The following is a 14,338-nucleotide window of genomic DNA, read 5'->3' on the forward strand; positions in this document are numbered from 1 at the left end:
ATAAAATCACTTCAACTCAAAAAAAATATTTTCAATCCAAAAAAAAGTGTTCAAATGCAATTTTGTGGGTCTCAAATATTTTTTTTGCATTCAAACACTTTTTTTCTTTGATTGAAATTTTTTTTTAATGAAATATATATTTTTTGATTGAAGCAATCTTTTTTTGGATTGAATAATTAAGACACAAATCTACCTCCATAGGGACTGGGGGGTCGTGGGTTGTCTGCATGTGCACATCTTAGCCTCAGGTGGGCAGCAGTGAGCCGGCCAGGTCCCTCCTCCTCTCCTCTCCCAGCCTCCTCCTCCTCCAGCTTCGACTCTCCTTATTAGCATTTTCCTCCTCAAATCTCTCATCCTCGCAAGAGAGAAAAAAAAAACAACCAAAACACACACCTAACTGGAAGTAATGTGGCGTGAGTGATCCCCGCCGTTCCCCCGCAGCTGCAGCTGAACATGGACGTGAGGACACGCAGCGTCGCGCATGGACAGCAGAGACGACTGAGCACAAAGCGGATGGAAGAAAACCCTCGGGTGGTCGCTTAGCGTTTACGACTCCTCATCAGCCAGCGATCCCTCTCCTCACACGCACACGGAGGACACCAGATCGACATACGCCGAAATTAAAGACTGAGCCGCCTCATCGCAGCCCTACATCCCCGGCCGGATAAAGGAGGAGGACGGAAAATGAGGTATAAGCCGCGGCCAGATCCGTGCGCTCTGCTTAAAGCCTGAATTATGGTTCTGCGTTAAATCGACGCCGTAGGGTACGGCGTAGCGGTGCGCGTCGCCGCGTGCCCTACGGCGTTACGTTCTGCGTTGGTGTAACGCGGAACCATAAATCAGCCTTGACGCGTCATGACAGATGCGCACCGACACGGTCTGCCCTCTCCACCTCCGACTTCCATCTGCATTTCACATATGTTTTCAGAGGACTATCACGGGATGAGTAACTGTAGCAGCTTTGACTTCTCCGGGGGGTTATTTTTTACCCTTAGAGTATTTGGAGCATCCGTGCGGCCCACCCAGCTCGGCCTCAGCTCCATGACGCCTATATACCTTCTCCATCCTGATGTATAGACACAGCTATTTCAACCATGTCTGCTCTTTCCATCCTCTATTGTCACGGCCGGATCCGCCCTGTGCATTGAACACCAGTCTCCAGTTTCGGGCCAGGTTATTGTTGTCATGGAAACAGCAGCATCTCCTGTTTCCACATGAGCAATACCTGATTCTGTACATTTTAACTGATGCACCGCCATATGTGAGGGATTGCAGGGGGTTGGGGATAAGTGGGGGCGCTTATAACCGTGGCAGCAAGAGGAAGAGGGTGTTTACTCTTGGTGGTTGCCAGGCAGGTTAACAGACCCCCAACCCCCCCCTCTCTTCCTCACACACACCTCCATAAGCCTGCTCCGTGATGGATGCGCACACGCGTTCTCAGACTGTAGCATGTGCGCCTCACGTTTGAAATATTTAATCTATTTCCAAGCTTATGGGTGGTGTTAGAAGCTTTTCTCTAGTTACAATGCCTTGCAACATGCACCGAGGCCTAAATCTCCTCCAGCAGCATGCAGTCTCCGTGCTCTGGTCTATTTCTGCAGCAGTCTTTTTACGTTTCCTCCTGCTTGTAGTTTGACTCCTCTATGTTTCCGTAACTGCAGCCTGCTCCATTCTGCTTCAAGGCTTCAGATTTACTCTGACAGCTCTCCTCAGATACCGTGCACCCTCTCTCTCTCTCTCTCTCTCTCTCTGCTTTTGGCGGCTTGTGTCTGACAGACTGTTGGGCTTTGTAGTTGCTTCTCCTTAGAGAGGGAAAGAAAGGAAAGGGAGAGAGAGAGAGAGAGAGAGAGAGACATGGTTAAAAATAAATAGATAAATAAAAACAACCTCACCCTATCCAACCCTAATCCAGTAGCAAATGTGTCATCTTCAGACTGTAAACATGCAAGCCTCATAGGGCACAGTTCACGTGGATGAGCAGTGTTTTCTCTCTGTCTGCAGAGCTCAGCTCCTTGTGCCCCATCCTGTGTGTTTATTTTTGCCAGAGGCAGATCTGTTTGTTGACTTGAGCCCAAAAGGGAAGTCTTAAATCTCTGCCGAGCAGCAGCAAGGTGACCTGCTGCTTCTCTTGCAGACTATAGAAAGAAAAAAAATACAATAAGATCATTTGTTAAGCTTCCCTGCTTCCATTCCAGCATTTGTGCACGAGTGCACATGCATTTCTGAGCATGCACATACGTCTGTCAGCGTTAGCGGCTCCATTATGCAATGCCTTTTTCCAGTTGTCAGCCTCGCTGCTGTCATGTGGTTGGATGTTAGTGGTTGTTTTGGGGGTATGCTGGTCTGACAGAGATGAAATACATGTGAGAGAAAGAGTGGAAGAGGGGGAAACAATGAAATGCTTGTCTTGTGCCATTAATAGATGTTGGGATTTTTTTTTCTGAGGTGACTCATTGTGGGAAAAGGTAGAATGAGGGAGCGCAGCCACTGGAAGCTAAAACGCTGAGTTCTGTGTTGTGCTGCAGGACGCCGCTGGCGATTCCCCCTGAACTGATCAGAGAACAGCTCCCTGGAAGCCTGCGTCACTGCAGCCACAACACCTCCTCCCCCAGCTCATCTCTGACAGATGAATGAATGATAAAGGCTGAAATTGAAGGATCATAGTCCCAATTTCAAGGAAAGGAAAGATGACATTAAATATTATACTAATATGATGCAATGGCTTGATTTTGAAGTAGCCGTTATAAATGTGTAATCCATTTAGATTATATGCAAGGATTGTTTATAAATCTGCTTTGGTTTTCCTCTGACATGATGGAGGTATCATATGACTTCACCACATGCTGTGAAAAGTATTTACGGCCCAGCGAGGAATTTTCTTCTCCAGTTTTCAATTCCCCAGATTTTTGCAGCTTGCAAGACTATAAAGATAGTCTCTATTTGTTGTGCAAATCCCCTTTTAGTACCCTTGCCCCACATTTGCTCAACTTGGCTTGGTAATAACGCACATTGCCAAATATGTACAGACTAAAGACTTTGCATAATTACAATAATACAAAGTTAATTTCATGTAGACAAATACAGTTGCATGATAAGTTTGTTAATATTAGTTTGGACTGTGGAGGAAAAAAAAAGGTCTAATGTTTTCTGCAGCCTCTTTACTCTTTTGACAGAGGAAGTCAAAGAAGATTTTTCATGAATGCAGCGTTTCGGTTTGTTTAGAGGTGACTGAATGAAAGAGAGGACTCTAGTTTCAGTCAAACTTGGTGAACGTTGTGCCATGATGTGGGTTTGCTTGGCTGCATCTGATACTGGAAACATTGATTGCAACAAAGGAAAGAAAGCCGGCACAAATTACTGGCTGACAAGACAAAAAGACTCAAAGCTGTCACAATAGAAGCATCAGTTAGTCATTATGATACAGTCAGTTATTGGGGAGATGTTCCTGTGATTGTGTCTAGGGTACTGCTGTTGATTTAGTTTTTTATTTTAACAAAAAAAAAAACAACCTTGGAAATGTTATTAAAATACTCATATGATTCAAAATGGGTAATCAGCGTTTCAGTTCAACCAAGCCAACACTTCTGACCATCTCCATACATTAGCCTCAGCTAAGTCTCGTGCTTGTCTGGCCTCCTCAGCTCTAAGCTGCACGTTGCATGTTTCTTGCCTTTTTCTTTTTTCTTTAAAGCACACAAAGCCGTCTAATCTTTTGGATTGCTCTTTGTTTGTTTCCCCACACACCTCAGCTTGCGGTGGCAAAGAAGCTTAATGGTCTGCGTTTTGGTTCGGCCAGATGGACCCCTTGGTTTTAGCATCAAATATAGTGAAGCCACACATTTTACAGGAGATCAAAAAAACACGGCTGCCTAGAATTCAACACTAATGATTTCATTTGTTCCTCCGGGGACCTATGATGGTCTCTCTTCTAGGAAAGTTGAGCTGAATGAGGAGATGTGGTGTGCTCTTGTGATTGCCTTCTCTACACTTAATAAGGGATTAAGGGTTATGGCAGACGTGCAGCCTCGTTAACATCCAACAGTCTATTTAAAGCTACATTCTGAGTATTTCATGCTATGGAAAGGCAAGTGTAAAAGCACTCTTGTTTTCTGTGGGAGCTAACATGTAATTTTCACCCTGTGGAAAAGATTCCTTGGAGGCTGAAAGGCGGCAGTCCGATTGCCGGAGCCGAGCGAGTTGACTGGTCTACGCGAGTCACATGTTCTTCCCCCGCTCTCCCTCTCTTTTGCATTCCCTTACTTACTCTGTTGCAACACTCCTCATCTTCCTTCGTGCACTCCTTCCCCCGTACTCTCTGTGTCACAGGCTCTGCTGGCTTGGTGAATTTTTAAGAACTTTCTTTAGAGGATGTGAAGAGAGGGGGGAAAGATTGAGTGCATGCTGCAGCAGCGTCGGACAGAATGTGCGGTGTTCTCTCTGCTCAGGCTGACACTTCCCCCTCTCCTGTATAATCTCCCTCCTCTCATCCTGCACTTGAGGACTGTGTCGTCTCCTTTAGCGACATGTATTCCCTGGACGATTTTGGGTAAGGGCGCATAACTCTTCATCATCATCTCTTTTCGTATGTCTCTTGTGTGTTTCGAAGTTGTGTGAGATTTGGTTTTGGACTGATGCGGCTTCTTCTCAGTTGAGTGTGTCTGTTTAAAGCCTAGCTCAGCTTTCAGACCTCATAATCTGTCTGCCTCTTCAAGAAGTACTTGCAGGAATGCTTCTCTGCAGTAAAACTCAGGTTTCTCTCTCATTTGGTATCATTGTCACTGCTTCTCAAACTTTACATGCAGTTGGCTTTAGTTGGAGTGGAAGCAAGGAAAAGCAGGAGAGGAATATCTCTTCCTGGAGTTGCTGGTTTTTCTCTCATCTGTCTCCTTCTTTCCAGCCCTCTGCTCTGGCTGCAGCTTTCTTTGTAGCCAGCTGTTTGCGGAGAGGTTTGATTTTGATTGGCTCAGTTCAGCCTTTTCCTGGGAGTCAGTTTTCTCGCCGCTCGTCAGCACTTCTGCTCAGCTACTCTTTCTCCCGGACACTGCTGATCTGACTCGTTGCATCACGTACATGTCAGAGGGAAAGACAGGAAGTAAAGGATAGAGAGCCCTAATCTCTGAATGGCTAAATGAGTGGGACTATCCAAAGCCAGATGATATACAGATAGAGCAGTCTGTTTATAACGTGGCCCGGGCAGATTACAGCAGGTCATGGTGACTTGTGTGAGCTCAAATACAGATGTGGATCAGAGTAGGGTAGAGAGGATAACAGCTTCGGTTCAGGCTTGACTGTATGAAGTGTAGTTATCTACCGCAAAGTACAGTATATTCCCATGGAAAACCTTCCTGCATTACTAAATATGCTCTTGGTTTGTGTTTGTTTTTGTTCTGACCGACACGGGCACATTCCCGTTAGAAATGGTTCATATACTAAACTGTTTGGTCTGTATATTCAACCATGTGGAAGTGCTAGTTCCTTTTAAGGAGCAGGATTAGTGACATGATGAACTGAGGACAGCACTGAGGTGGAGGAGGTGGGGGAGGGCGGCGGCCGGGAGGAACTTCTGCTGGTATCCATGACATTTAGCCTCAGGCCCAATTGGCATCCATGGAGCTGTGTAATAAATACATAATTTCCTTTTGGAGGGTTACTGTTCTGGTGTTCCCCTGCTGCTTGATAGGGAACACTATCATTTGTTTTTTCCTTATATTAAGATATTCCATCCTGATTAACCTTCTATCAAAGAATCTATCGGCTCATCTTGCATGTACGAATGCTCCGAAGGGATCATTGTTGGGAAAATTACCACGCTACCTTTTTTTTTTTGTTCTTTGATTACAGTTTATGATTTGACACAGTTTAGTAGTTGTGCAGACATGAGCACTTTGGAGGAAACTGCCATGTCAACAGCTGCAACAGCTGGAGAAAATAAAGTCTGCAATATGATATGAGCTTTCAGTGGGATGTAAGTCTCAACTTGAGGAGAATTGTCTGATTATTTGCTTCACTCTGCGTCAATCATCAGCATTTTCCAAACTACAGTAATACTGGACTCAAGACTCATCCACATCCATGAATGTTAAATGTGAGATTAACTGATTAAAACAATAATTTAAACACCATTTCCAGAAATACCAAATATGAGATATTAATACTAACGCCATGTTTCTAATGAACTGCTCATGCCATAACCAACCACGAATGAGAGATTAATACAAGCCTATAGCCACTATTGCAAAATATAGTATAAATAAGACTCTTAAAAATCAGTGTGTCCATAGCATTATCCAGAACTATTCTTATAGCCTTTGTTATCCGTTAAAAGCTGTAAAACAGTACCCACGGTAACAATAAGGGTTGAACAAGGACCTGCAGTTATGGCACTTTCACAGTGAAAGCATTATGTAAGTTACACAGGTAATTTATCACCACAGAGCTGCTGTACCTGTTGACCTGCAGCCGGTGAGAGAAATGACCCTGCCTTGATTTTGCTTTTTCAACAGAGTTTGGCTCATAAGTAGCGATGCTAATCACTGAACCACAGATCATCTACAACAGATGCAGACTCAGTCTGTGTTACTATGGGGACCTCAGATGAACTCGGATTCTGTATTTCACATTTATGCAACATATTAATACAAGCCAGTTTGAGTTTCTGGCATGTTTTTGCAGTCAATGGAAAATAGTCCCATGTGTTTGAAGGCTGTATCCGGCCTGTGGACCGCTAGTTGAATACCCCTGATAAATTTAGTTGGAAATAGTACAAAAGGAAGACCTCGACTGTGAAATGGAGATTTTCCTTTCTTTTGTTTTTTTTTTTTTTTTTTTTTTACCTTGTCTGCACACATATTATTGAATTATACCATGACGGTAGAAACCAAAAGTGTATATATGTGCATTATTACTATATGTAATATATACATATATATACGCACACATATGCGTACACATACATAAATATACACATACAAACCCAGTGTTTTTTTTTTTTTTTTTTTTTTTTGGGGGGGGGAGGGGGTGGGGGGGGGGGGGGGTGACGACATCCGCTGCCAATCCAGGAAGCAGGAACACACGGAGACACACGTCAAGCACTGGAAATCTGCAACAAAAAAACCACAAACAAAGCACGAAACCGGCACGGAGCCAACCAAAACACGAACAGCAATCGACCTAAATCTTGAGATCTGATCGCAGTCTGAGCTAAGCTATCGCTACCGCTACCTAAACCCAAAAACTAGAGAGCCAGCATGCAGGTGAACAAGCCAGTGTGTATGTCTATGTGTGTGTGTGTGTATGTATATGATCATGCGTGTGTGTATGTGTGTGTGTGTGTGTGTGTGTGTGTGTGTGTGCATGTGACTAAATGACTATATGTGTGTATGTGTGTGTGTGTGTGTGTGTGTGTGAAATAAACCAAACAAAGCTCCACCTGAAGTGTATCTATAGTGGGGGAGGGGGGGGAGCGACCCCGCCACCCGCGAGACCAGAGGCCGACAAGGAAGAGCCCGGAACCCAGGCCACCGGCAAACCCCACAGAGGGGAGAAGCAGGAGGGATTTGTTTTTTTTTTAAGTATCAATCAATCAATCAATCAAAATACTTGAATAATCCCAGGGTGAAATTATTTAAGTATGTTTATTCTGGAATCAGCTCGGGGGGATACCGCATCACTCACCTGTGTACAGTTGGGATAGGCTCAGGAGCAAAGGCCAAATAGCTTTGACCTCTTTAGTCTGACACACAGTGAATGCAGCCTGCAGACTCGATGTTGTGGGTGAGGATAAAGCTGAGTGGGCGGGCTAATTCTCCCCTGAGCTGGTTCTGTGATGTCATATCCATGTATACCTCTTAAGTCTGCTCTGGATCACAGGGAGGGTGTAGCTCATCCCAGATGTCAGTGAGCAGGAGGTGGGGCACACCCTAGACAGAGGAGACAAGCAACCATGTGTGCTCACTCCCACACCTACTGTCATGTTGGAATCACTAAACATACTAACATTCGGGCTTTTGGGATTGTGAGGAAGCTGGACTACCCAGAGAAAACCCACACATACGGGGAAGCACATGCAAAGTCCATGAAGGAAGATCCGAGATGTGAACAAGGAACCTTCTTGCTATGAGGCGATGGTACTAACCACCACACCACCATGTGTAGAGACTAGGAATGGGCGATATTTTACCGTTCACGATAAACCGTCAAACAAATTCCTCACGATAAGAATTTTTCATCTCGGGATAAAATACGATAAATTCCCGTTGGTGACGTTTTTGTGTAAAGCTGATTTATGGTTCTGCGTTAAAACGACGCACAACGTACAGAAAGGAAGGAAGGAAGGAAGGAAGGAAGGAAGGAAGGAAGGAAGGAAGGAAGGAAGGAAGGAAGGAAGGAAGGAAGGAAGGAAGGAAGGAAGGAAGGAAGGGAAAAAGGAAGGAAGGAAGGAAAGGGGAGGAGGAAGGGAATAAGGAAGGAAGGAAGGAAGGAAGGAAGGAAGGGAAAAAGGAAGGAAGGAAAGGGGAGGAGGAAGGAGAGAGCAGGAGGAAGGAAGGAAGGAAGGAAGGAAGGAAGGAAGGAAGGAAGGAAGGAAGGAAGGAAGGAAGGAAGGAAGGAAGGGAGAAAACAAGGAAAAGAGGAAGGAAGGGAGAAAACAAGGAAAGGAGGAATAGAAGGGAGAAAACAAGGAAAGGAGGAATAAAGGAGAGAGCAGGAGGAAAGAAGGAAGGAAGGAAGGAAATGAGCCTGAAAGAAAGAAAGAAAGAAAGAAAGAAAGAAAGAAAGAAAGAAAGAAAGAAAGAAAGAAAGAAAGAAAGAAAGAAAGAAAGAAAGAAAGAAAGAAAGAAAGAAAGAAAGAAAGAAAGAAAGAAAGAAAGAAAGAAAGAAAGAAGGATAAATTCCCGTTGATGACGTTTTTGTGTAACAAACATGGCGGATCTGAGAGCGAGATAGATTTATAGTTGAAAAGGTGGAGTTGAATTGGTATTTTTTTTATCGTCATTTTTATCGTTATCGGGATAAATGCCAGAAATTATCGTGATATATTTTTTAGTCCATACCGCCCATCCCTAGTAGAGATCTATACATGCCAAAACAAAGTGACAACATAGAGTCTTTAAGTTTGTAGTCAATTCGGACGTCCCCACATATGCCCTCAATACTTCTAAAACAGCTTCCCAGAGTTTTTCAGAACCCAGTTTGCAGCTGTGCGCTGGAAAATGCAACCTGTAATTCTCTAAGTAGTAATTAAGACATGGACACAGTTGTGAGGATCATGTTTGATTCTCGGTGCCATGAATTGCCTTTGAGCACTTTCTCCCGTTGCTGTTCGATGTTAGTGAGCAGACCTGATCTCCTTCTGGGGCACACCAGAGCCCCGTCTGTCACAAACTGAGCTTGTTAACATTTGCGTAGCCTGGCAAAGAAATGTCCTGCAGGCCAGCTGGGTCCACCTCAATGATGCTCAACACAGACATTCATTTGAACCTGAGAAAAATACAAATGACTGAAAGACTGATGCTCCTGTTCAACCAATTCTTGTTGATTGTGACGCTCACTTTACCAACCACACAAGGCTTTATATGAAAAGGATTGCCATGTTGCCCTCCCAGCCAGCGTGACTCGTGTTGTGTGGCATGAGGACAGCTGTGGTTTTTTGGGCTGGAGGCCAGTGATCAAAGCGGTTTTAAGGTTCAAAGGGTAGTATTCTGTGATCTGTCTTCTATTAGTTTGAGGTTTCAGAGTCAACCTTTCAGAAGAAGACAGCAGTGTTGTTCAAGCGAGCTACACGAGTGAAGTGAGCATCAAGATCACAGGAGTGAATGAGAGAAAATACTGTAGAGTCTACAGCACAAATAAACAAGCCCACACCTCCACAAAGCAATCTGAGATTTGTTAGTACCGGTATGTATTTGATGTGCTTCCTCTTTTATTTTGAAAGTCTACTTCCTTTTTTGTAATGGGTGTTTTGATTTTTCTGGCTCGCTTGAACCTGACTAGCAATTGTTAATTGATGCCACCTGTGGCTCATCAGTCCCCTGTTTATATGTAGTTCTGCTGTGTACTCCGTCTGGCTGTTTTATTCAGCCTATCATGTTCCTCTGCTGCTACCAGCCTTGCTCTTCCCTGAGCTCTTTTTTTTTGTAGAATTTACGTACGTATTCAGCATTTTCAGTGTGAATTATTAACTAAAGGTCTTCTGTTTTGTACACATTCTTCATGTGTCGCCGGTTGAGTACCTGGTAAACCTTCATGCTGTGTGCATGTCTGGCGTCTCCTCTTTGCTCTGCATGTGTGTGTGTGTGTGTGTGTGTGTGTGTGATCCCACAAATTCATATAAACACACTGACCTCCCGCTTTGGACACAGGGGAGAGTAGGGAGACAAATACTATAACCTAGTTGCCCTACTCTGAGCGAAGGAGGCACCAAAAGAAAATAAAAGAACATGAGTTTGCAGTTTAGAAAGATCACAAAAACTATTGAAAAAGAAGAAATGTAGGACTGTTTGGTTGCATCAGTGTTCTTCAAGCCGGGACCCACTGCCCTGCATGTTTTAGATGTTTCTTTGCTCCAACACACCTGATTCATCTGAATGGATCACCATCACTTTTTCATACAAGTCTGTTTGAGTAAATCAATGAACCCATTAATGTAATCTTCTAGGTAAATGTTTTAGAGGTGGAATCATAAAAAATATGCAAGAACACTGGCCTACGTCAGCCAGTAAAGGTGCGCTTCTACAGTATGTCCAGGTCTTTATTATTTCATTAGACATCTGTGTGAAAGACTGTCAGAGACAGTCAACTTTAGATAAATTGTGCTTTTTTTTTAAGCAAGCAATGTTTCTGAGCATCCTTTCCCAACCCTAACTTAGTAGTTTTAGGTCCTGAGTCAAACAGTAGGGCTGCTTCCATTAGATGGGGTCGAGGGTATTTCTATGGGGTCTAAATCGTTTATGAAGTTGAAATCATAACAGGGTTGAAGCACGTCCCTGATGTAGGTTAGGTACTCAGAGTGGCCCAGAAAAACTGCTATATGGAGGGGATGTGTTGACGCGATTGGATGGATATGCCGTGGGCAGGAGGTAACATTTTTCCGCAAGGTCAATGTCCTCATACAGTATGAGCCGTCTCTTATCATTCATCGCCATCACTGCAGTTATGCAAACGGCAAACATAAACACAGCAACCATCTCAGCTTCTTCAGTATTGATCTTGTTATTATAGTTTTTCCTTTCTCTTTTATTTATTGGCTGTTGTCAAATGAACGTGAAGGTGGTGCATTACTGCTACCAAGTGGTAAGGAGTGGTACTTTGAGAAGTCAGTAGATCCTATCAGGTTTATCACTGTAAAAAGAGAACAGAGGAGGATGTTACAGTTCCCCCTCACAGGCTTTACTCCCAACTGCCACTAATGGAAATGCAGCAAGTGTGCTCAAAAGTGAAGTTATAACAAATCTCACACAGGACATTCTAGACACGTGGTCCTCAACCTTTTTTCAGTGATGTACCCCCTGTGAAATATTTTTTCAGCCAAGTACCCCCTTACCAGCGCAAAGCACTTTTGGTTGTAAAAAAAAAGACCTAAAACAGAGCACTGTGCCATTAGTAACTGATTTATTAAACATAAAAATATTGCTGCTATGCTTCAACCACGACTCCATCGTTGGTCCAAGTGATTGACAGTAGGAATGGGCGATATTTTACCGTTCAGGATATACCGTCAAAAAAATTCCCCACGATAAGAATTTGTCATCTCGCGGTAAAAGCGATAAATTCCCGTTGATGACGTTTTTGTGTAAAGCTGATTTATGGTTCTGTGTTAAATCCACGCACAACATACGTGAAGGAAGGAAGGAAGGAAGGAAGGAAGGAAGGAAGGAAGGAAGGAAGGAAGGAAGGAAGGAAGGAAGGAAGGAAGGAAGGAAGGAAGGAAGGAAGGAAATGAGCCTGAAAGAAAGAAAGAAAGAAAGAAAGAAAGAAAGAAAGAAAGAAAGAAAGAAAGAAAGAAAGAAAGAAAGAAAGAAAGAAAGAAAGAAAGAAAGAAAGAAAGAAAGAAAGAAAGAAAGAAAGAAAGAAAGAAAGAAAGAAAGAAGGATAAATTCCCATTGATACGTTTTTGTGTAACAAACATGGCGGATCTGAGAGCGAGATAGATTTATAGTTACAAAGGTGGAGTTGAATTGGTATTTTTTTTATCCTCATTTTAATCGTTATCGGGATAAATGCCAGAAATTATCGTGATACATTTTTTAGTCCATACCGCCCATCCCTAATTGACAGGTGAAGCCAGGTGGCATTTGACAGGTTAGGTGGAACCATCCTGGTGTGGGGGATACTCTGGGGTTTTAGGATAATAAGTTGAATAGCCTACTCCTGAAGATAAAATTATTTTATGAATTTAGACTTATATTTTCCTCAATTATTTATGAAATATTTATTTTTAAAGGATTTTTGCATGGATGCTACTTTTTAAATATATGTATATTTTAAAATCTCACGTACCCCCTGTAGTGCCTTCACATACTGTACCCCCAGGGGTACGCGTACCCCCATTTGAGAACCACTGTTCTAGACAATAAACCACATTCTTGTACATGTTGTTAAGCGTTTGTAAAGAAATGTTTTGATAATGCACATCCATGTTTGCAAGGAAACATAAATGGCAAAGCTTTCCTGTGACAAATCTGCAACTGGGTCGAGCTATGCAGTGTCTCTCAGCAACATTTTAAGTCCATTAACAAGCTGATGTTCATGATTTTTCACTCAGTGTCAATATAGCAACATCAGACTGAAATTAAGATTACCGTAAATCATGAACAAATTAAAATTTTAATGGTCCCAAAAAAGGTTGGTTGACCTAATCAGTTACAGCTCTTCCAGTGAAGATGAATATCAACCAATACCCTGACCCGTCTGCTTTATTGTCCCAGTTCTAGCTTTACTACTTCTGGATTACCCTCAGGATGAAGTCCTCGTGGTCCCTGAGGACATCTCTTGCCCTTTTTTTCTTTTTAGTGTGTCGAATTTAGAGTGAACTAGGGATGATGGTCACTCAGTGGATGTTAATGGACGTTTAGCACACATTCCTCTGAGAGTAGATGTGTGTTTTATTGTATTTGTGTACATTCGCCCCTTACAGCCGCTCTCTGAGGCAGAGGACATTCTAATCAATAATAGCTTGACACACTGTGGATCACTGCCGGGTATGGCAACAGCAGGCTAGTTGAGAGGAGGGGCGGGTGATATAACACGGAAACCCTTACAATCCACCCCCCAGCACACTTACAAACTGTGCCGTACGTTTGTGGGGAGGGGATTTGGGGCTAAGAGGTATATGAGGTAATCTCCCTTGGGTTAACAGTACAATCACACACACACACACACACACACACACACACACACACACACACACACACACACACACACACACACGCTCATCTGTGATGCAGTCAGACAACTGGCTGGTAAATGACTTCATCTCTGCCCGTCTGTCAGTCATCTCTTTGTTGCTGGATGGATGGATCATCGGTCTCATTGTGGATTCAGCAGTGCTTGTGTTTTGATCCCATTTCATTTTTAAACGGATGTTTTAAGTTATTTGTGCAGCTGGTTTGTAATTCATATCACATGCTTTCATCTGATGGATTAAACTGCTCTTAATGAATCTTAAAGGTGACAGAAAAACACAGGATTGTGTGACAGACAGCTGTTGTTAGCGTACTTGCTGTTTCCTTGTATACCAAAATGGACATACATCGGCTCCAAGTGTTGCGTTACTGCCTTCCCCAGAGCGTCAGTGACTCAGGAATGTTTTACAGCCACATTGCTGCAAGGTTTGTACTGACACTTTGGTTGACAGTGTGGAAGTGTGTGCTTGATCGTTTCCTCTTCCAGTATAATTGTGAGTTGATTGAAATGTAACTCAAATGATGTGAAAAGATACAAAAACAGTTTTGGAAGAGTGAAAAAAAGCCATATTCACAGTATGTGGATTGAATTTGTGACCATTTGGTTTGTAAAGTTTGATTATTGTGTGCAACAGCAAAAAAAAGGAGTTGTGATATTCTGGGAGCACAGATGGGCAAATCTTTCCTAGTTGTATTTTAATCAGAGCTAAAATACTAATCTGTAATCTTAATCTGGGCACAGCAAATTGTTCATAGATGCAGAATTCAGATTTTTTTAGTAACTGTTACTATGCGCATGAATAATTTGATTTACCTTTTTGGATAGGGTTTTTATATATAAATATAGCCAAGGTGTCAGAAGTTTTTGACTCAGATCTTTTTGATGATCCGTGTTTTTATTTGCTTTAGCACCTCTAATTGCATCTTTTCAGTAAAAG

The 14,338-nt window shown here is 42.9% G+C and overlaps 1 protein-coding gene across 5 annotated transcripts in view; it reads left to right on the forward strand.

Annotated features, from left to right (window-relative positions):
• Positions 1 to 300: 300 nt before the first annotated feature.
• Positions 301 to 14,338, forward strand: part of evla (Enah/Vasp-like a) — a 49,279-nt gene continuing 35,241 nt past the window's right edge. Inside the window, exon 1 of one of the 5 annotated variants that reach the window (XM_061744240.1) lies at positions 301 to 689. In XM_061744240.1, the coding sequence (XP_061600224.1) occupies positions 685 to 689 (5 nt within the window). In that variant the 5' untranslated portion in view covers positions 301 to 684. Of the gene's footprint in view, positions 690 to 4,282; positions 4,547 to 13,420; positions 13,827 to 14,338 lie in introns of those variants that run through there. The other 4 variants (XM_061744239.1, XM_061744238.1, XM_061744242.1 and 1 more) reach the window with 4 other exon arrangements.

This window comes from Cololabis saira, chromosome 16, assembly GCF_033807715.1.
Source record: "Cololabis saira isolate AMF1-May2022 chromosome 16, fColSai1.1, whole genome shotgun sequence".
Lineage (NCBI taxonomy): Eukaryota > Metazoa > Chordata > Actinopteri > Beloniformes > Belonidae > Cololabis > Cololabis saira.